The 23,337-nt window shown below is 49.5% G+C and overlaps 1 protein-coding gene across 4 annotated transcripts; it reads left to right on the forward strand.

The window, feature by feature from the left end:
• On the forward strand, positions 1-18,618 carry INKA2 (inka box actin regulator 2). 4 transcript variants are annotated; one of them, XM_027695317.1, is made up of 2 exons: positions 1-413; positions 16,732-18,618. In XM_027695317.1, the coding sequence occupies exon 2, from the start codon at positions 16,738-16,740 to the stop codon at positions 17,704-17,706; it is 969 nt and encodes a 322-aa protein (XP_027551118.1). In that variant the 5' UTR covers positions 1-413; positions 16,732-16,737; the 3' UTR covers positions 17,707-18,618. The 4 variants fall into 4 exon arrangements, with proteins under 4 accessions (XP_027551118.1, XP_027551116.1, XP_027551119.1 ...); XM_027695315.1 differs by lacking the exon at positions 1-413 and adding an exon at positions 7,007-7,080; XM_027695318.1 differs by lacking the exon at positions 1-413 and adding an exon at positions 7,709-7,864.
• The last annotated feature ends 4,719 nt before the right edge of the window (positions 18,619-23,337 follow it).

Raw genomic sequence — 23,337 nt, forward strand, 5'->3', positions numbered from 1 at the left:
AATACGTGCAAAGTATCCCGTCCGAACACACTCATAATCACAGAATATCCTGAGCTGGAAGGGATGCACAAGCATCATCCAGTCCAACTCGTGGCCGTGCACATGACGCCCCCAAAATCCCACCCCGTGCCTCAGAGCGATGTCTGAGCGCTCCTTGAGCTCTGGCAGCGTTGGGGCCGTGGCCGCTTCCCTAAGGAGAGGACATAGTTGTACAGCGCACGGAAACAAGCTTTAAAAGCCACGACACTACAAAAATTAATAGTATGGTACTCACTGGTGTGGTGGTGCATCACCCCCCTTGCTTTTGAGCGACCTTAAAACACTCATTACACCACAAATGGCCAGGCCAAAAGTGTAAATCTCTTATATGCATTACTTACTACCCTCTGCAGACCACTTATTTTAAACCATGGGTGAGTTTTATGAATATCAACTTTCATTCTGATGAATATCAACTTTTATTGTAGCGGTTGTAGCTTCCGTTATTGTAGCTTCCATTCATTGCAACAGGATTTGAAAAAATCTCCACAGTGGCTTCTACTGTCCGAGCACATACACTGTGTCATTCTTCTTACAGTGCCAGGCAGCCTAAAAATGAATTTTAATGGCTTTTGGTGCATCACAGGCTTGGTCACGCCTTTGAAATTCCTCGTGTTTATGTTCCTGATGGGGGAGAAAAGTCTGTCAGATTCTATTCAGTTGTTAATTTTTAGTATTATGGTATTTTTTCCTGTGAATATCTGAGTACCGACCAAGAGCGGGGCCCCACAGGACAAAGAACAATTCCAGTTTGGAGAGTTCACCTCCACCAAGTGGGGACAGACCAGGACAGAAGGAACGGGACAGGGATCTACAGGCATTCTGTTAGTTCCAATTATTTTTAAATTTTTAAGTGGATATTCTCGTTGGTCCTCAAGGGGATACGAGCCTCCAACACGAGATAATTATCTCTGGATAAATCTGGGAAAGGAGACAGACAAAGACACCTGGACATAGCAAACATTTGATTAAATACAGCCTCTCATAACCCTTTTGAATTGATGTGATTTGAACAGACAACGAAGAGCAGTCAGAAGTGACTGTTCCCAGGGGGGAAGGGCAGCAAAGTGGTGACAAAACAGCCCCCAAGAGCCATTGCCAGGAACTGCTTCCCCTCTCTATTTTTCTCACTTATTCCTTTTCTCCCCCGAGGTTTCCTGCACGTTGCAGCACAACCGAGGTGATTTAGAGACAGACATTACTCTCTGCAGTGCATTAATGAGACATTCAGACGCTTCACCTTCATTCAGAAAGATGCTGCTGTTTGTAGTTATTTAATTTTCCTTCAGATGTTCAGTTCGGACAGATTCCAAACTGTCTCTCTATCTGTGTGCTGAGACACCCTTTGACACCACGACTGACAGATTTATTGTCCCTCTCCCTTTGGTTTTGGCCCTGACTGAGGGGGCTGTGTCAGATTTAGGTCAGGCTCCTGCAGCTGTACCAGTTGATCTCATGAAAGGTTTTGTTTTAACCCTCATTCCCGTAGTAGAGCTTCAGTGCTACTGCTCCTAACTTTGTTGTAAGCTCTCTGTAAGTTGTGTGCTCTGCCATGAGTCACTGTATAAATAGCAATCCTCACCCTTCAGGCCTTGTTTTACCTCAGTGACTCTCAAATACTCAATTCCCCTTGTCGACATTCACATGTCAGCCCAGCCAAGAGGAATCTGCAGTTTTGCCATGACATTGCTTTGCTTTCGCCTGCAGTAAGATCCAAAGGAAATATTCCTGCTCAGAGCAGCCTTTGGAAATCTTCACATTTAATCTGAATACTCTGCAGGCAGAACAGATCCTGGGAGAGGATTTAGGTTAGTAAGAGAAGCAGATGAGACATCCTTCAGAGATGGAGTATGACAAAAATAACAGGTCCTTATGAAGGGATATAAACTCTCTAGCTCGGGGTCATAAAAAACCTCAAGGTTTTGGGACCTAGAAAAGTCTTGCTAGGGAAAACTCTTCCTCTCATACACACTGAGAGCATGTTTTATTCCTCCAAAACAGTGCTCACCACCTTTTCCTCCCTGTTACAAAGTGCACATCACAGATTTGATTTTAATTCCATCCCAGATTCATTTTCCTCCAAATCTGGACATCAGTTTTGGATAAATGATGTTCTAAGACACTCGTGAGGTCAGGGTCTCACTATCTCAGACTATTTCAGGTTAACACCTGCAACACCAGGACTTTTAAGACCAGTACTAAGTAGTCCTCACAGATTTATCCATCTCTTCCTTTTGTTCTGAACTTACTGTTCAATTACAACAGTTAAATTCTTCTTGTAACTCTCTGAAAGAGTGAGATAAACTGCTCATGGAGAATTTGTGTCAGCTTCCAGAGCTGTCAGGTTGTGTCTATATTTAAGAAGAAAATCATTATAGATTTGAACATTGCTACTGCAAACAGGCACTGGCCTTGTCTTATTCCTTTACCTTCAAAGGATTTGTCTTTCAGATCTGCCAAGGCATGGAATTATTCCGAGCAAATCTCGGTTTACATAATATTTATAGAATACTTTTAAACTGAGATAATTTCATCCTCCTCTCCCAGATGTGTTCGGATTAAGACAGGGAAGTTTCTCTCTTCTCTGCAGCACGTGTGAGTCACTCTTTGGAGTGTGGGATGTATTTGTGTTTACACTGCCATGGAAACTGTGTTTGTTCCCTGTACAGTAAAGCCCAGTACAGTGAAAGGGCCATTGATACCAGCAGAGACAGTGACTGCATATTCCTCACCAAAAATTGACTCCAAGCACCCTCCACATTCATTTTCCCTTTGGAAAAAAAAAAGAAAAGCTGGATGGCAAGTTATCAACAAGTAGCAAGTCTTTGGAGCAGCAGAATCCTCTTTGTTGCTTTGGTAAATGGCCCAGTCTTGGATTTTTCTCAGCAAGTCTGGTGCATGGAGTTGTCATAAATAATGATGATGATGGGGTCTTACATCCATCTAAGGCTCATTTCCGTGCCCTCCTGCAGAATGGGTTTGGTTCCTTGTCAGAAGGATCAAGGAGAATTCCACAAATTTCAGGTGCAATCTGAATTACACAGGGGGGTCACCACAGGCACACGCAGGGATGCAGCTGCAGATAAAAGAAAGCAGAAATCAGGGATCAGGGCAGAGCAGCTATTTCTGTAAGAAAGGCCAATATTTCACTCCTGTTGTTTTCCTCCAGATAAATAAACATCATCCCATTTTAATCTTAGATACCAAGATTTTTTTCAGCTCCTATGAACAGGATGTAGGTCACGAAAACGCAGCGAGCCGAGATCAAATCCAACAGTTCTTCACCACAAACCAGCGCAAGGAGTTTCCCTGGTACTCACTCCTGACACTCCAGTGCAAGCAGAGGAATGTCAGGAGCTGGAATTTCACTGGAGCAGAGTTAAAAGTTTTAATTTTGGGGACAGGGCACAGCGAGGCAGGGACATGTCAGGAACTTTAAAGGCCACAAGTGCAGAGACCACATGCACTAAATCAGGCTTAATGGAAGAAACGCTCACATTTTCAGGGGTATTTTATCTCTTTATGCACAAACATAAAACCAGAATTGAAGTTTTGACATTATATCCTTACCTATCTTGGCTGGATGTTTATGCCCCAGCGGGTTTAAACAAAGATGGATGCAATTCAGGTCAGGCTGCAGCTGAAGTGGGAAGGAATTTTCTGAAAGGTTTGTCGTCAGCGTGCAAGAAAGTCAAAACGAGAGAAAAAATCAGGGATAATCACGCTTGTTAGTTCAGCAAAGAACAGTCACGTGGGAGCCTGGAGAAACCAGATCAATGAACTGAAAGACAACAAATGAGATGAGCCCTCAGCTGTGAAGGGATGGATGTTCCCTCACTCGGGAAGGAACGAGGCAGTTCACAGAAGTGGAATACTCCACTCTGAAGGAGTAGTCTAATTTTTGCCCAAGGATCTCAGTTTTTCATTTTATCCTGAAATAAACCACGCAGCTTTCTCCTCGAGGGCTGTTTTATTCTCAGCTCTGCATTTTCTTGGAGATCTGATTTTCCACTGCACTGCACCATCTGCTCGTGGTTTGCACCACGACAGAGCGGAAGGGGAGCAGGGCCTGGCATGAGGTGTCGGTGCTGCTTTGAACCAGTTGTCTACACGCAAGAGAAAAATGTTGCTTAGTAAGGAAATCCTACTGAGAAAATACCTCAGATTTTTCTCTCCTCTTGCAAGTTCCCAGGAGTTTGGAGCACATGAATATTCCGGTCTTTCCTTTCTTCTGTGCTCATGAACTCCTTTATCAGTCTCCTGGGACAGGAGCAGCCCCGGAGGCTGGAAAATGGATCAAAAAGATGTCCTTAACAGAAGCCAAAGAGCCTAAAAGCTCTTCCTGTTCATCTGCCAGCAGATCACGGATTTTGGTGTCTTGCAAGTGGCACAGGGGGTTTTTTGGAACACAGCGTCTGCCACTTGCCATGTCCACCTGCAGTTGGCCTCCTGAATGCTTGATGTGCTGGAAAATACAATATTGATTAACTTAGATCTGATGCTTCCAATAACCACGTGCATTGTTTGTATCTCTTCTGTGCTGGAATAGTCAAAGTGCTGCGAAAAGCATCAGTTAAAACAAATTCAGGAATGATAGGGTTTTAAAAAATGTATGCAAAGAAAACCTTGCAGGGAGCATCCTGTGCTTGGGATAATCCCTGCTCTGATTTCATGGAGTTTTTCAAGGTGCCAAAGCCATAGAGCTCATCAGCAGCCTGGTAACTCCGGGAGAAGAGAATCAGGGAATCACAGAATGAACCCCAGAATCATTTGGCTTGGAAGGGACCTTAAAGCTCATCTCATTCCACCCCCTGCCATGGGCAGGGACACCTTCCGCTATCCCAGGTTGCTCCAAGCCTTGTCCAATCTGGCCTGGAATACATCCAGGAATGGAGAGTCCACAACCTCATGATTGTTACTGACATTGAAGTCTCTTCCCTACCAAATATAAAACAATACCTAAAAATACCATTGCCCAAAGCTGGCTGGGATAAATAAAGCCCATGGTCAGTTTGGAGCTCAGACCAGCTGAACCCCGCTCTGTGCTGATAAACATCAAGAGAAAATGCTGTTGGGTTTCAGCTTTGCTGCTGTGCCACAGGGAAGAAATGATGTCTAAATGTTACTTGATAGAACTGAGATAATAAAAGAAACCATAAAAACATAGTTCCAGTAGAAAATAAAGGTCCCGAGCCACCCAAGCAACACAGAAACCTGGATGCTGAGACTGGGGCTCTTCTTGCACACGGATCCTTGTCTGGGACACTGGGAGAGGCAAGGGAAGGTGGAGTGCTGGAGGCAGGAATTTCAGCTCCTGTTCTCCACATGGTGCCATCTCTCTGATTTTTCACCCCTGCCTGGCTGTTCAACCTGCCATATGCTTGGGTAGGCTGGGGACATCCACACCCCACCCTGGCCCATGGGGAACAACCAGCTGGCCAACAAATCCTGCCAGATCTCAAGGAAAAAAATCATAACTGGGCTAGTTGGCTTAGACTTTAAAAAATACTCAAAACTGGCAAGTATCCTGATCACATCATGACATACCTCGTTGGAAGTGATTGACTTTATTCAATAAGGTCATTTTTTTAATACATTAATATGTTTACTGCCCAAGGTTCTGCAGAGCCTCAAAGACAGATGCTGTTTTCATGCTTAAGAGATGGGAAATGGGAACCTTGAAATGAGTAAACAGGCAAGAAATTTTGGCCCATAATGAAAGAGATGCTGGAAGGATCAATAAATGTTAACTCTGGAGTGTTTCCCAAACATACGTGAAAGGGCAGATCACAGATTTCTTATTTAAATTGGATGTTGACGCAAAGGTCAGCTTTCAAAAACACCGAGGTTGATTTCTACAAACAAACAAGCAAACGAACAAAATTCTATTACCATCTATAAAAAAAATGTTTTCTTTCAAAAAATAAAGACCCGGAAAGCAAAAATTTTAGCCAGTCTTTGACAAATTTATGGGGAAAAGCAAGTAATTATGTTTTAATCCCAAATTTGAAAACACAAAGTAGTATTTTTCTTCCTGTCAGGTTCTTTAGCATTGCAGAGATTCAGATAAACCTCGTTAAATTATTGCAGGGGACTCAGCATTTATCAGCTAAACACCACATTTGGCAGATAAACTGAGAATAATACTTATATATTTGTGAGAAACCCTGAAAAATTCAAACCCTTTCAAATTCAATGCAGTTGTAATGATGATCCAAAAGTGTTTGTGCCTTTTCCTGGCTCGCCTGTCCATCTGTTTGATGTCCTGTGGTGACAAGCAGCATCAGAGGTTGTTGATCTAGGGTAAAAAAAATCTTGGTCTTAGAGGAGCACCGACAACATCCCTCACATCCAGTTTTCCAAAACACCGCTTGGAAAAACACAGGGAGGGGGAAAAAAACCCGGTCTGAAAATAAATCCCCACGCTAAAGGATTTTCAACACCTGTTTTCTCGCAGCTCTGCGAACACGCGCTATCCCTGACAAAGGGCACTGGGATAACGGGCACGGTCATGTGCGAGGTGCTGCTGTCACCTTCCCACGGGACCTGTCACATCCCCCAAGCGCAGGGCGAGCAGCCCGGCCCCGCGGCGAGGACACAACGGGGACACCACAACTGGGTGGCTTTGCAATTTCTCGTGATTAAAGCCATGTAGGTTAATCCGCGCTTTTGGTCGGGGTGGTCCTTCCCCGCGCAGCGGTGCGCGGAATCCACACACACACACACACATCCCAAACTAAAACCACCCAAACTTTGGGACGCGCGGGGAGAAGGGAGCGGGGCGCTGGGCTGGGGCTGAAGGAGCCTTTCGCTGCCTCCCCCCTCCCTCCCTCTCCCCGCGGGGGCTGCGGGCTCTGGAGCCGGGCGGGGGGGGTGATGCGGCTCCCCCCGCACACGCGGCCGCTCCGGCAGCACCCGCGGCCCCGCGCTCTGCCACCGCCCCCCGGGGCCGCCCCCCCGCACAGCCCCTTCCCCGCCCGCGCCCGGGCCGCGCCGAGCCGGGCCATGGAGCAGCACCTGCGGCGCCTGCGGCAGGAGCTGGTAAGGGAAGGGAAGGAAAAGGGACGGAAAGGAAAGGGGGCGGTGGGTGCCGGGGGTCGTCCTGCGCGGAGAGCGGGGTCGGCACTTGGTGGGCAGCGGCACCGGGGGGGGACCGGGGGTCCTGCGGTTCCTATGGCTGTGAGTGGGGAGGCAGGTCCTGCTCGGGGGTCCTGCTGTTCCTATGGCTGTGAGCGGGCAGGCAGGTCCTGCTCGGGTGTCCTACTGCTGGTCCCGGCCAGGGGTCGGGGGTCCTGCTGCTCCCGTTGCTGTGAGCGGGAAGGCAGGTCCCGGTCATGGGTTGGGGGTCCAGATGTTGGTCCGGGCTGAGGGTTGGGGGTCCCGGTTCTGGTCCCGGCCGGAGAACGGGGGTCCCGCCGCTCCCATTGCTGTGAATGGAGAGGCAGGTCCCGGCCGGGGCTTGGGGGTCCCGGTTCGGGTCCCCACCGGGGATTGGGGGTCCCCGCGCTCCCATTGCTTTGAGCGGGGAGGCAGTTTCCGGGCAGCGCCGGCTGCTCGGGGGTCCGTCCGTCTGTCTGTCTGTCTGTCGGAGAGAAACCGCGCCCGGGGGCGTGCGGGGGCTTTAGGGACAAGCCGCCAGCACAGGTCAGAAATCAGAGAAACACCCACAGAGATCTCCGCTAAGAATAAGTTTATAGGGATAAAAAGGATGTAAAGGGAGAGAGCGCTCTGCGCTCCCGATACTCTCTGAAAATACTTCTTTAATAGGGAAGCCTTTGTCAGGAATCAGCGCTGTTTTCGCCCTCCTCCCGCTCCTGTTCGGGTGGTAACCCCGCTCCCCGGACTTGCTGGGGCTTGTCCACAAGCCCGAAGGGATTGTTGGTGCACTGGGGCTCGCTGGGGGTGGGTTGGTAGGAAGAGCTGATACTTCCCGAAATAGGGCTCCCAGCGGGTCTGGCTCGGAGTCGTGCGCTATCCTGATAAATAGATAATGAGAACAAAAGGGGAAGACAAGGCAGAGCAAAAAGCGGGTGGGTGAAGTTTCTGAATGCACAAAAGCTCCCGGTTTGGGCTGGAAAGGATGTTGCATTGGGCTGGTTGTTGTGCTCCCTGGAGTTGTGTGAGCGCTGCTGTCACGCCTGGGTTGCAGGAAGAATTCCCTCTGTGACAACACCATTCGAGGCCATACAGAGCCAGGCGAAGTTCCAGTTGCGCCCGGGGCAGGACCAGGGCTGTAGAGCCCTGTGCTCCTCCAGATCTTGTGAAACATGGGCTGGGGCAGTGGCCTTTTACTCTGAATAAATGTGGCAGCAGTGACATTTAACCTGCTGGCGTTCCCAGTGTTTCCCCAGCAAACACAGGAGCTGGAAGACAAACTAAAACAAAGGAAAATGAGAGTCACTGGTGTGCTGTGAGCTGGGTGTGATGAATGAAATGCAAACTGCAGACCAGGACGTGTACAGGGCACTCTGGGAGGTCTTTAAAATCTGAGTTGGAAGGTGAGATGGGTAAAAGGAGTAACTTCCAAAAGAGCATCCTAAGAATAAGGTTCCTAAATCAATGTTTTGTCTTCTAAACAAATCAGTTCTGTTATCTGATCAGGTTTTTTTATGTGAGTCTAAAACATGCCTGGTTTGTAGTGCATAACTTCTGAAAAGTCAGTATATTCAAAGGGAAGGCAAATCCCTCACACTTAATGTGAAAACCAAAAAAATAATACTTAAAATGAGAAAATTCTGGGTTTGTTCACACCCTTGCTATAATGCAGTAATAGGCTTTTTTTCAATTCTAAAAGTGCAACAATTTTTATTACATTAATAAACCAAGACTTAGCCTGGCATAAATTTAGGTGAATGATTGGCTTAAAAAACTGGGAAGGGACAGTTGTCACCTTGGCTGAAAGCAGCCTGGATCTTCATTCATTTGGTTTTCACTGGTCCCATTCTTTCTCCTTCCACTGCCCAGTTTTTGTTATTCAGACTTAAAAACTTCCTTTAACACAAGTTCTCAGGGTCAGAGTGCAGCTGTGAGCAGGGGTGTGCTCACAATTCCAGATCACCCCTGGAATCACTTCCCTCCCCTTCCCCTGCAACTTGAGGGAGCTGCAGGTTGCATTTAATGAAGGTTGGAGCAACTGTATTAATTAAAACAACCATAAATGGTATCCTGAGCAATAACAGCTTTTAAAAATCAATACTGTCATGATAGCCTGGAATTAAAGTAGATTAATGTTTTTTTAAAGAGCAGCATGAGGGACAGCTGGGCCCATCTGCCCCGATGGGGAGTGGGAACTGAGCTCCTGATCCTGCTGCTTTGCCACTTTCTTCATTGCTGGGCAGGTCATGCCTCACACACTAAATGCACCATAACCGGGAGTCACAGGGCAGGAATGGTGGGAATGACTGGGCCAGATGGAGACAATGAGCCACCTCGTGTGGAGTCAGTGGGAATCCAGCTCCAGGGCATCCCTGTGGATTTAGGAACACAGTGGTTTGCGTTGTGTCTCAGGAGCAGCTCTGTCGGGCAGGGAAGTTCGGCAGAAATTCCCACTTTGAGGAAGCAGGTTTCAGTGTCCCATGGCAAACGAGGCCGTCCTGTTCCCAGGATCAGTTTGTCCCGGTGCAAACAGCCTCTGCTCTGGTCAACCAAGACTTTGGGCTTGTTTTGAGGAGGGGATTTTCTCAAAAAGCAGAGGACGTTGGCACAGCTCCCAGTTCCCAAGGAAAGGTTATCTTTGAGTGCAACTCAATCCCCCACCAGTGTGAGATTCGAGGATTCTGGCTCTGGTTTTGCTTTCTCTTGCTTTGTTTATTAAAAACATATTTAAATAACAGTGTGCTCAGCCTGGGCTGCTGCTGTGCCCCCACATCTCACCTGAGCACTGAGACCACACCATGCTGTGCCAGAGAAGTCCCAGATGAGCCTGGTCCAGGTGTGCTTACCCTGCTCTTCCCATCTCCTGTGGGAAAGCTCTGCCAGGGCTCCCAGGGATGGATCTGACCCATTTCAGTCAATGAGAGAGAGATCTGCTATTCCAGCCGCGAGTTTTCCATTGTAAGCTGATAGTTTCTGGCATGTGTGGTGTCCCTTTGATTGGAATTCATTCAGAAGCTTCCACATGCAAATGCTTCAGAGCCAGGAGAGCCTCAGCTGACACAGCCATTCATCCCAGCCCGTGGTGGGATCAGGGGCCTGGATCCTCATCCCAAGCTGACACCAGCCCATGGAGCCATTTTTGACAAGCTGTGCCAGCTCTCTGCACCTCATCCCTGTGTGCAGAAAATCCATCAGACCTTGTTCTCCCCCGGGAAGCCCCTGGAGATTTATGGACACAATGTGGCTCGTGAGAATAAGCAGAGCTGGTTTGTAGGTCTGGTGGTGGAATAAGCTGTGCTTCTCCACTCCTGGCATCTGCCCTTCCTATGGCAGTGGTGAAATGTGCCACAGAGCTTGTGAATCTTCCATTCATGCCATTAATCCCGATGCTAAAAGCCCTTTTGGACTCTGGAAACCCCATCCTGAGGCACAGCAGAATTGTGTCTGCTCTCCGAGTCGCACGCCGTTATCTCAGCTGAAAGATCAGATTTAACAAGAATTGTCTTGCTGGGGGATTAGCAGAGAGGAATTTCATTTCCCTGCCTCACTCTGCACGTGGCATTACCTCCCTGCACTCTCTGACATGGGCATTGCTTGCATTTCTGTGGAGCAACATCAGCACACACACCGTGGGATGAGGGTTTGGGACTCATCTGCAGCAAGAATAAATCCCTTATTTTCAGTGGGGACTGGTGAGTCCGTGGGGCAGATTTATCTGTGGCTGTAACAGGCAAGGGGTCACAGTCGCATTAGCTGTGGTTGTAACTTTACTTTGCGTGTTTTTCTAGAGGAATCCAGCATATTTCTGGGTTTTCTGTTGCTTTTTTTTCTAGGAGGAAAAGTATTAAAGCAGCTATTTAAAACAACCAGTCTGACTTCAACTTCTGAGTGTTCTCCCTGCACATTTGTCATAAATGCATCGAATTACTGAGTTTGATGGAGTCTGACTCCTTCCTTACATTAATTTATGTCCTGGTAGACAATGTTTCTTGCTATGAATATCCTGCAGGAATAGAACATTTGGTCCGAGAGAGAAATACAGCCAATTATTTTTACTCTTTATCTCACACTGGGCCCTATTCTGGTAACTGTGTCATGCTCTGAGAGGATCTGCTGTGTTTTCATTACTGCTCCTTCTGAAGGGGCAGCTCCTGTGGTTTGCAGGTGTGTGAGGCACAAATAACAGACCTCAGGGTCCCAACTCCAGCAGGTGGGAACAGGCAGCTCCATTTGTGTCTCTGCTGATAAAATGGCCCATCTAAAGGTGACTTTATCCATCACTGCTGGAGGCTCCATCAGAAACTTGGGTGGTTATGGCAGGATCTCATCCCTTGGTGTTCCTTAAGGGAAGGTGCAAGGGAGTGACTTGTCAGCAGATGTCCTGTCACACAGAACTGGGGAGAAAAAGCAGTCACAGGCTTTGTCTGCTTGGTTATTTCCAGAGAAGACTCCTGAAGGTGATGATGGATTTTTTTAGACTCCCAGCTTTGTGTATTCAGGAATTTAAAGACCAGATCCCCGGGGAAGCAGCCCTGGGGTGAAAACCAGCACTTTTAACCATCATTTTCAATGGTCAGTCCGTCCATCGAGGTTTCGATCTCTGTTATCTGTGAGTAAAAGTCTGAAGGAGTCTCTTGGAGCTCTTTTTGGTCCATTTATTTCCTGCTTGTAGAGAATTGATTTTTCTAATTTGCCTTTAAACGTAGCGAGTGTTGTTGGGAAGCACAGAACAATATCATCCCAGTGGGAAGGAAGGCCACTGAGTGAGGAAGGTGGTTAATGGAGTGATGTGAACCACGTCTTTCATGGGTAACATCTGTTTTGGATCTATTTAAACTCTTGTAGGGGGGAGTGTTTGGTACAGTTTCAGCATCCTTCCTCTTTCAGATATTGTGAGCTCACAGTTCACATCCTCATTTACACCTACAATACTCTGGAAAGACAAGAGGTAAAAAAGAGACTTTTGAAATTATTGTGGCAATGTGCAAGGACTGAAAGAACACCAAGGGAAGGAAAAGAAGGGTGGGACATGGAGCTGGAGAGAAGCTCCCTGTGAGCTGTGCAGCAGGGGTTATACCCAGCCACAACTGCAGGCTTGTTGAAGATTAATCCAGTTAGTGACCCAGAGGAAAACACAGAAACAATATGGTCAGCTCAGCAGTTCTAAAATAATTTTGGTCTCTATTATGTCACCCCCTTTAAATACCAATTGTTTGTCGCTGGCTCTGCTGCCCATCAGAACTATTATTAAGAACTATTTGCCATTTGCTCTTTCCTGTCCTCTTAGCAATAACTTCCTCTCTTTGCAGCTCTTTTCCCCAAGAGCTGGACATCTGTCTTCCTCCTCGTGGTGACAAACACCACTCAGGGCTCTTCTTCCCAGCTCTCTGTGCTCAGCTGAAGGTTGAGAGGTGTTGTTGGGATTTTCCTTTCCTCCCATCAGCATCACAAAGCTGCTGATGTGTGGATGGGCTGGGAATACAGACAGCTGTGGCTCAAGGGGATTGATGGGAACTGGACTCTCAGAGCTCAGCGAAGGTAGATGGTAATAAAAAAAACATTAGTTCCCAAAGTGGGTTAAAAAAGTTATTTATTTACCTGAGAAGTGGGAAGTAACAAGGAAAAATCTCCCTTATTTGCAGGTCTTGGGTATTTGCTGTGTTAATCAGTGGTGGGAGATCATTGACTTACAAACTGTGCAAACCCATTGTGGTTGGACTTCTGGCAGTAGGTATTTTGAGGACATAATTGAAAAGGTGGCTTACAAAGCAATCAGTGCCTTGGCTGCTCAGAATGGAACATTTCCAGGGCAAAACCCCTCCATATTTGAACTCTGGGAATTTTTTGTTTGCCCCCCTCCTTGTGTTGAATATTCCTTGATGATCATTCGCAAGTGGAATTTTGAATTTTGCACTTCAGTTTTCAGTGCTTGGGGTGTCTGTAGTTTAAATGAGCTTTGCTTTGGGAGAAGCATTTAGCCAGAGCTGCCTTTGCAGGAGGATAGATCCAGGTTTTCTGCTGGAGAAAGGAACCTTTTCCCATCACACACCAAATCCCAGGCACTGAAATGGAACACGCACGTCACCCTCAGCCCTGTGTGTACTTGTCTTGCTCTAAAAGACAGGAGTTGGCTTGTGCAGAATTAGACATAAAATTTTTCATGCCAGCTTTTAGGGATTGCAAAAGTTTCAGGAATAATGAGATCCAGTTTGAGGCATCTGATTTTTAACTGGTTTGTAGAGATAGATTGGATATCTGCAAGTTATCGTAGTTCTAACAGGGCTTTTCTTGGAAGCAGAGGTGCCAAACCACCACTTATTTTGAAGCACAAAGCGTCTCAAATTAGACACCAGGAGTCCTTTGAAATGCTGATGAGTTTGTGCACCTTGAGGAGAGACCAGGAGGGACAAGAAGGGAGGATGCTGATGAGCAGGATCTGTGCTGGACCCAAAATTTGGCCGGGAATGCTGCTGCCCCTGCACTCTGCAGCCCAACTGATCCAAGCACAAGTTTGGGATTTGCAGCTCACAAAGAGGCACAAGCCAGAACATCTCCTGATGCCCGTGGTGGGCAGCTTACATAATGGCACTTGCATAACCCCAGCAAGTTCTGTCAGGGGCTCTGTCCATGCCAAATTAAGGCTCTCTGGGGTTTTGTGTCACATTCACGCTCCGTTTGGAATTGTGCTCCAGTTCATCACAAATTCCAGTTCCTTCTACGTGAAGTGTGTGACCAAGAGCCAGTGAGGCTACAAGGCTTGTCCCTTCAGCCTGGACCTCCCATCTCCTTCATCAGTGCATCTGATTTCCAGCCCACTCTGCTGAATTATTTGCAGAATCCTGTTTTCCTCTTGCAGCCCAGAGAGTTCAGTTCTGACCCTGTGCCAGGGTGATGGTCCCTGTTCTCTGGGACATTGTTCCTTTGCTGGAGAGCTTCAGGGAAGCCAGTCTGGTCTTGGTTCTCAGTTCTCACTGAGATGTTCTTGGCAAAGAGGAGAGGGTGGCAGTTAGACACTGGGGAAGAAGGTTTTTTTTCCCTCCAGAATTTTCTTTGCAAGGTGAATACTCTTAATTACCACAGGATAATTACGGGTGGATGGAATCCAAGCCCTGCAGGCTGTTTGGTCATCACCAGGCAGTGACTTCACTTTGGGCTGGGTTTCCCTCACTCTCCAGGTCTGTAAAAGACTGAGCAGATACCAGATAAAGCAGAGGGGGATTGGTTTGCTTTGTTTTTTTTATCTTGCACAACCCAAAATTTCATCAAGCAGAGCTAAAAGCCTCGGGATGTTTAAAAACTCTCACTGGTGGGGGGATTCACGTCGCCAGAGGGACCCCGAGGCTGGAGGGCAGAATTTGTCCCACCCAAAGCAGGTCACTGAAACAGGACAAATGAGTCACATCCTGAAAAACCCCCTTTCCTCCCTCCCCTGCTCTGAGGGGGCAGCTCAGCCTGGGCATCAGGGGGGGGAAGTGTCCAAATCTCAGTCACTTCTAGGAAAGGATTTTCACAGCTGAAAGCATCTCCAGTCCTTTCCCGGCGGCTCAGGCTCCCCAGGCTGGTGCTGGCACCAGGTTTGGCAGATCCACCTCCTTTGTTCAGTTAGAAAAGTGCTGGATTCTGAGCTTTTCAGGTCTTTTCTTGCCGGGGGTGGGGGCGTGGGGGCGACTGGATCTGCCCGCGAGGAGCGACCACAGCGACTCAAAACGCTGCCTATGAAATTTTAATGCTTCCTAAAGCCTGGCTGAGGAATTGTAAGGATCCCACCCATCACGAGGGGGGAGTTAATTGAATCAATGAGGTGAACAAGAGCCGCCCAGCAGATGCCAGGGGGGGTTTGATCAGCCCTGTCATTACGGCAGGACCCTCGTCACTCCCCACGGAGCGATTACAGCCCTGCACCAGCCAGGGGATTTGGTGGGAAGTGGCCAATGAGGGGCCAAGCCGGCTCCAAATCCAGCTTTTTGCAAAGCCCCAGATAAAACAGGCTTCCATTAATAAGGCAAGAAAGGTTAGGACGAGCAGCATTGCAGCCAATCTGGAGAGGTAAGGTGATAGTTTTGTTGGAGGCTGGTCGAGCATATGGCCCCAGCTTGGTGTGGGGAGCCAGGGTGCAGTTAGGCTGGAAGTGGGACATTATTTGCATGTCTGCAGAAGTAGTTTATTTGCTGATCTTGAAAAATGAGAGAACTGGAGGCACTCAGTGTAAGCAGGAAGCTAAACACAGATTTTCTGTGTTTTCGTAGCTTGTGTGCTCGTTCTGGCTGATAAATAAGTTTCTTGAGAGCAAAGCTCTGAAAAATCATTGTAACCTGTTTAGTTTTAGGTTCTGGGGTTTGAAATGGAGATTTGTGGTCAGAAACTGCTGGGTAGTTACAGAGCTGGCTTGTTACAGGGGTTCTGATGGCTGCTCTTTCTCTCTGCTCACATCCACGTACAGAGATGGAAATGGAGCAACTGATTGAACTAAGTTAGTTACAATGGAGGAGATGTAGAAAATAAAACGTGAGAATGTAAAGCTGAGCATAAGAATTAAAAAAACTGGGCTTTTCCCACCCTAATCTTGAGATCTGTTGCTGCACAAAAATGGTGCTGAGCCGTTTAAACTGTTTGTGGCAGCGTAGGCTGGAGCTTCCCTAGACAGTGGTAATCTCTTGTGCAAACCACCTTCCATCGGTGTGACACGGCCTCACCTCCAGCCCCGCTGTGCCCCGCTGTTCCTCCCTTCTCCTGCCCAGTCCCCACTCCCTCCTCCCTCCTGGAAAACAAACAAAAAAAAAAATAAGTGGCAGCTGTTGGAAAGTAGAGCCCATTTGTTTTATGGTGCCGCTTTGGGAATATGATCCAGATCCTACATGAGAGAGAGAAAGCAGCAGAGCGAAAGAGAAGAGGGGGGAGTTGAGAAGCTCTGGAGAATAACTTGCTTATTTTAAGTCTTAGTGTAGAAAGTTCAATCTTTATGGTGAGGTTCATGGATAAGGCAGAACTGCTGCTAAAGGTCCTAGCTTGGGAATCAAAGAACTCCTAGTTGATTGTAAGTAATTTTAAGAGTTTGTTGTTGTTTTGTACAAAATCTCCAGTGCAGTGAAATGTCTTTGATTGTCCTCTGGCTGCAGGGAGGGTGTTCAGATCTGAAGATGTGTTGTGTGGGGTTTATTTTTAATTTACTTGAGCACTTCAGGTAAAGGAACAAGGTTTTCCATGGAAGGCACCTCTGTTCCTTATTCTGGCTCCTGGTTTCAGTTGGTGCCAGGGCACAAAAGGCACAAAAGCAGAAGAATATGCTAAAACTGGCGGCAGCCAAAAGCCATTCATAGTTCTACACCTTGGGCTTCTGCCAAGCAATTAATGGGAACTCAGACTATTTATTTTTGTTGTCAGGTCAAACAACTGACTTCTGTCAGCTCCTCTGATTCCTAGAGGGAAACTCCTAGAAAAATCTCAGGAAAATCCAATGGAATGGATGTAGTACAGGGCAGTGCATGGAAAATGCAGGCAGTAGGAAGAGGTGGTGTTTCAGAAACCTGCTCCAAATGTTCTTGCTCTCTCCTGGCTCCTGGGGACGCTGATCCAACGTGTGCTTCCTTCCCTCCACAGCTCTCCATGAAGGAGGTCGGGGACGGGCTGCACGAGCAGATGAACTGCATGATGGGGGCCCTGCAGGAGCTGAAGCTGCTCCAGGTCCAGACGGCTCTGGAGCAGTTGGACATCTCCGGGAGCCGCAGCCCCGGCTGTGGGGTGGAGCAGCAGCACCGGTGCTGCCGGAGCTGGGGAGACGTTCCCAGGGCCTGGCAGGACGAGTGGCCACGGGGGGAGCCGTCAGTGGAGGGGCACAGCCCCACATCCTTCCCACATCCAGCGGGGTTGTCCCATCCCACCGCGCTCCTGGAGAGCGACCACCTCGGGGACACCCCCTCCTCCTCCAGCAGCCTCTGTGGGGAGGGTGTTTATGCCCCAACAGGACCTTCCTGTGTGTCCAGCAGAGCCGAGCATGTCCGCCCCAGGACACTGGAGTGCAGCATCCAGGGCACGGCCGGGGGGTGGCCGGAATGCCGGGAGTGCCCGGGCTGTGATGATGGCCACGACTGGACGTCCTCCCTGATGTCCCAGAGCAGGAACCGGCAGCCGCTGGTGCTGGGGGACAACATCTTTGCAGACTTGGTTGGGAACTGGTTGGACCTGCCAGAGCTGGATAAGAAGGGGGAGAAGAGCGAGGCGTCCCTGTCCGTGAGCAGGTCCCAGGAGCTCTGCAGGAAGTTCTCCCTCACGGCCAACATCTTCAAGAAGTTCCTGAGGAGCGTCCGGCCCGACCGAGACAGGCTGCTCAAGGAGAAGCCTTGCTGGCTCCCTCCCGAAGACAAACAGCCTGAGATCTCCAAGAGATCCAAAAAGATGAACAAACTCAAGGGCACATTTTACTTCCCGCTCCACGGGAGCCATCACGGCAAAGCAGAGAGGTGCCCAAAGGCAGAAAGCCACAGTGAGCACCCCAAAACGGGCACCAAGAAAGTCCACGAGTCCAGAGACTACACCCAGTCTGGGTTTGACATCAACACAGCTGTTTGGGTCTGAGTTTGTCCGTGTTCTCTGCTCTGCCCAGCATTTGTCCCACACCAGGGAGGAGCTGGGGGCCACACTTGTCTTTTCAGGAGACCCCTGAGCTCCTCACATGTACTGAGATGAGTCCTCTGCAAAACATGCTGAGGGTTTCCCTCGCAGATAGAATTTGCTGGAAAAGTGCATCTTCAGGGGCAGCCTGAGCAGCAGCTGACACAGAGTTTTGGGGACTGGTTTTTGCAAAAATAATCCGAATCTTTAGCAGCTTTAGGGTGAGTGGTGCCATGGATGACCAGCTCCTGGGCCTGGGCTGGTGACAGCCACTCCAGGCCTATTCCATCATCTCCAGCTAAATGGCTGCAGCACAAAATCCACTGTGTGCATGTGTGTGTGTGTGCGTGTGTATGAGTGTGCAAATATATATATATAGTTTTTTAAAACAAAGAAAAATCTATTCCTGCTTGTGTGCACTTGAAACTGGGTTATAAACCAGGCAGCCCAAGCCTTGTACCCGAAGCACTTGTTATTTAAATGGAAAGGAATAAGTTTGAAGTTATAAGACTTGAACAGTTGCTGAATAGGAGGTGAAACCCCAACTTGGGGGAGTTTTCCACTTAAACCAGTGTGCTCCCAGCACCTCTCCTTCCCCTGCCAGTTAAACCAGCAAGGCACAAGGCTCCTTGCAGGGGGATTTGTGACCCTGGGGGTGTCGGTGGGGTTTGCCCCTTTCCTCTCCCCTTGTCCCCACAGGTTGCACCAGATACAACATTGCAAGAGTTAATTGTTGAGTTTTCACAGGCAAAGTTAAAAACTTCGTTTATTGTTGTGTTTCCTGTTGCTGTTGTTGTACAAACCTTGTCTTGACAGAACCAAGTTCTTCAGTGTCCGACTCTCTAAGAGTTTCCAATAAAGTGGAATCAGTTTTGTCTCCAGTGTGGGACACCCTGGGTCCTGCTTCTCTCCTTTTGGGGTTTTCCCCATTGTGGAACCACACGTGGATCATCTGGGGGGGGTTGGCACTGGGAGCCTGTGGTCCGTGTCAGGCTGTTCCCAGCTGGGATCAGGGAGTCTGGGGAGCAGCCAGGAGAGTTTCCATTCAAGGAGAGGTTGTAAATCCCAGCAGGGAGAAGGGCTGCAGGCAGAGAGGTCCCTGCCAGGGTGCCAGTGCTGCTCCAGAGGCACATCCCAGTGCAGCCCAGGCACAGCCCTGAGAGCCTTCAGGTGACACTTCAACATCCACCTTCCTCCCCCAGCACCACGAGGGGAAAAACTTTGGGGGAGAAACTGCTGCCAAGGAAAGAACCTCAGAGCCACACAGCCCCTGATCTGTGGAGGGGGACAGAGCCTTGGGGGTCCTGCCACAGCCTCCTGTCCCCCTCCAGTCTCCAGGAATTCAATCTGAGGTGAATCCCTGGCAGCTCCCAGAGCCACAGGAGTGTGCAGACAGCAAGAGCCTGTGGCTTGCACTGCAGCCCCCCCTCTCCATCAGCCAGGAGCCTCACCAGATGCTTCATGTGTGCCCCAGTGTTATGTTCCAAAAACCTGTTCCACTCACTCCAAGTTTAGGAAGGCCTTATGTGCGAGCTGGGGCGTTATTATTCTTTTTTTTTTTTTTTTTAAACGTGCAATTCTATTCCTGTTGTAACTTCCCCAGGCAGAGGGAGGCCAGTGGAGCAAGAGGCATGGAGAGAGAATTTTTTTCACCCTTGCAAATTAAATATAGGCACAAGGCAGGCCCTGTTTGTGCCCATACAAGGAGAGGAGCAGGGCAGCATCCGAAGGCTGTGCTCAGCACTTTTTCAGGAACCTGAGTTGCAAGCAAGCTTTTGTTTTTCCTCCTCACAGACTCTAGGGCTGGTTGTTTTCCCCCTTTCCTAATTTCTCTGAATGCTGAAGGGCTGTTTCTGAAGCATTTTGTTTTCCTCCTCTTTTATCAGCAGTTCATCCTGTTTGGTACAAACACGCCCTCCCTGCCCCTTTTCCAGAGGGTCAGCAAAGAGGAGAAGGAGTTTTCTGGAGAGAGCAAGAGCTTTTTTCCTGCACCAGCCTCAGTCCTGGGAAGTGTGGCATCGCCCCTGGGGCTTCCCTTCAGCCCAGGCACAACCTGGGGGGACCCAGCCCTGGGCACCCCCATCCCCAGGAGCACATTCCTGACTGGCACCAAAGGCTGAGCCCCATGGAGAGAGTGTGAATGGGGAGATGCCCAGGAAAACATCCCCACCAGGGGCTTTTTTAGCCTGTCCCTGGCATTGCCCTCGGCTGTGCTGGGTGTGGTGGGCACCAGGGGAGGGCCAGGCTGAGCAGGGTGGGGCAGGGGCACGACCACGGGGGCACTTGGGGTGAGAGGAGGTGCTGGGTACAATTCTGCAGGTGGCTGCCTCTGCAAGGCCTCGTGTTGCCCAGGGGACAGGATGTGTTTGTGCAGCACCCAGGGACATCTGGAGCTTGAAATGCACCTTGGGAAGCTGCTCTCAGGGATTTCCCCCCACCCGTGGGTGCCATCCCACCTCCAGCTCCCTGCAGTCTGTGCAGCTTCAGAGGCTCAGACCCCCTTTCCCAGCACAAGTGGTCCCTCATAAACGCTGATCCCACGCCCCAGCAGCTGTTGTGGGGCCTCTCCCCCATCCATGGGGGTCTCCTGAGGCACCAACAGGAGGTTTCTCCGGAGGAAAAGCCCCTCTGGCCCCCCGTGCTCCCGACAGCTGCCCCAGGGAGTGGTGCTGGGTGCTCCTGCTGCTCAGGGATCAGCTGCCAGGCCCAGCCCTGCTCCCAGGAGGGACCATTGTTTGTAGTTTCACGTGGAGAGGGCAGTTCTTGGCCCCAGCTGCCACCCACATGTTCCTTTCCCACCCGAAAGAATTGCTCCTGCTGCACTGCCCAGGCTGTGCCCGCTGCCACCCACATCCCTGTGACAGGGACAGACCCCAGCAGCACCCACTGCTCCTCCCTTCAGCTCTAGGGTGGACACCTGAGGACAGTAGTTTCCTTAATTTCTTCCTTTTCCAAAGGATCAGACCCTATTTGGGCACTTTGCATGGACAGCTGACCAAACACCCAACATAGTTCCAAGTTTATGTTCTCTCTGCCTGTTAAGTTGTTTCTTCAAAGCATGTTTTGCATCAAAAGAGGATTTTCCAGGGGCAAATTTAGTGGGATCTTGGCTTCAAACAGGCACCTGGAAATGGTGAGTAAATGTAGCTGCGTTTCAAAGTTCTTCAGAGAAAAAATATTTAATAAATATTCTTTATAGACATTCAAATAATAGACAATAGCAGCCAAGCCAGACATCCTCCCTAATTTAGTCTCCAGAGCTAACAGATCAGAGTTGGATTTGTGAATTACCATTTCACTTCTCCAGGGACTTTTCCTGAAATTATAATGGCTTTTACTCCTCTTTTTTTTTTTAACTTCTTTTTCATGAAACTGCCATTATTCTCCATTATTAAGTATGAAACCTACCTAATTAGCACAATGACAGTCTCTAACGAGGCCCTGGCTGTGTTGTGCATCAGTGATAGAAGTGGTTAATCCCAAACACAGGACAAAAATTACAGAATTACAGGAACAGGTTCCCTGTGAACTTGTCCCAGGAAATGCAGCTCAGGCATTCTTAGAAATCTCTGTCCCATCTCATCCAGGGGCTGGATGAGCAGCACACCCAAAGCCCACAGCACCCAGCACTGCTCTGGCACCACTGGAATGGAGAGGAGCTGGATCAGGCCCGTGGGGCTTAATGTCCAGAGAGGATTTAGCTCTTAACGTTAATCGAGGGCTTTTCCAGGAGCTGCTCCCTGCTCAGCCTCTCTGGGCTTTCCCTGCCCGGTGCCCAGGCTGACACCCTGCTCTCCCAGCCAGATGGCCTCCAGAAGGCTCACAAATGGGCCTGCAATTAAAAAGCCTTTATTTTCAAACCCATTTCACAGCTCACTCTTCTGACAGTGAGATGGGGCAGGAGGGAAGGGGCAGCCCGGGCTCGCTGCCCCACGGAGGGTTTTCCTTTGCCCCTGGCACGGGGTGTTTGTGCTGGTTATGTAGTGACAGGATGGGGGGGAATGGCTTTAAACTGGAAGGGAGTGCATTTAGACTGGATTTTGGGAAGAAATCCTTCCCTGTGAGGGTGGGGAGGCCCTGGTACAGGTTGCCCAGAGAAGCTGTGGCTGCCCCATCCCTGGTAGTGTTCAAGGACAGGCTGGATGGGGTTTGGAGCAACCTGGGCTAGTGGAAGGTGTCCCTGCCCATGGCATGGGGTGGGACTGGATGAGCTTTAAGGTCCATTCCCACCCAAACCACTGTGGGATTTTGGGATTTACCTGCTGAAACAGGGGGTCTCCTGTGCCCTGCAAACCTGCACTGCTGCTGAGGTCTCCCAGTGCTCCTGTCCCCAAATGATGCTCAGCTCTGGCCCCGTTAATCACCCGTGCTGATGTGCCCAACTGACCCCAAAGGCTTTCTGACCATGGACTCAGCAAACACAACAACATCCCCTCAATTCCCCTCCTACTGAATCCAGCGGGAAAGAAACCAACAGCCACATCCTGGCCGAACTGAGACCCATTTTCATTGAAGTCCAGCACTGGTTTATTCCCTCCAGCACATTCCCCATCACCTTCCTGGTGTTATTAAACAGCAGCAGAAGCTCTTCCACTTCTTTAAGCAGCGTTTGTGCAGCACGGGCCGCACGTCCCCGCAGAGGAGGCTGTGTTTTATTTCTCTTCCCTTTTGTTCAAGTTCATTTGTATCCACGTGGCATTGCTAATCAGGGAATGGCACCCCTTCCAGCTGGCAGGCAATCTCCTGTGCTGGTGTTAGAGCATAAATAAAAATGAGTTGACTGCAACAATTTGCCTCAGCGAGGCTGAGCTGTGGCAGCTTTTGGGGGAGCCCCGTCACCCCCCGGCTCAGCTCTGCATGGCTGGACAGGGGTGATGTCCCCAACCTCCTCACTGGCCCTTCTGCAACTGGAGGGGTCACTCCTGGCTGGGACCAGCCACCACTCCTCATTTTGGGAGCATTTCCTGCAATAACAGTACGGAGCAAAGCCTCTGAGCTGGCTCAGATTTCCTGTCTTTGGCTGAACAGGAAAGTGAAAGGGGGGAAAATCAATATCCCAGAAAGAAGAAACACCTGATCCCGTGTCAGTCCTCACCTTGGGCAGGCTGGAGGTTAATTCAGAAAGCACTTCCCAACATGCTGTAAATGTTAAATCCCACTGGAGCTGGAAGGACACGAGCTCCAGGATCCAGAGGGGAGGCTGTGGGGTCCCAGCTCACGGTCACTCCATCCTTAGCACCTGGGGGAAGGGGCTGGATGTGGCCCCAGCCTTGGTGGAGTGGTTTTATGCTGCCCTTGCTGCTCCTCACGTGGGGTCCCCGGGCAGGCAGAGCAGCATCCCTGGCACAGGGGAGGAGCAGAGAGCTGGTGGCACAGAGCTGCCTCACCCAGCTTTCCCACATGGATCCTGTGCTGCTCCAGCACCTCCACGCTGCCCGTGGGGCTCCCACTGCCCAGGCAAGGAGGGGGCAGATCCTTTCCCTCATTAACAGCCCAGCAATCCAGGCTGGACCTTCCCAGAGGGCTCCGGAGCATTCCCGGCGTCGGGCTGGAGTTGGAGATGTGACATTTCAGGCCCGGAGATAACGAACGTGA

This window comes from Neopelma chrysocephalum, unplaced genomic scaffold, assembly GCF_003984885.1.
Source record: "Neopelma chrysocephalum unplaced genomic scaffold, ASM398488v2 Primary Assembly neopelma1_100, whole genome shotgun sequence".
Taxonomy (NCBI): domain Eukaryota; kingdom Metazoa; phylum Chordata; class Aves; order Passeriformes; family Pipridae; genus Neopelma; species Neopelma chrysocephalum.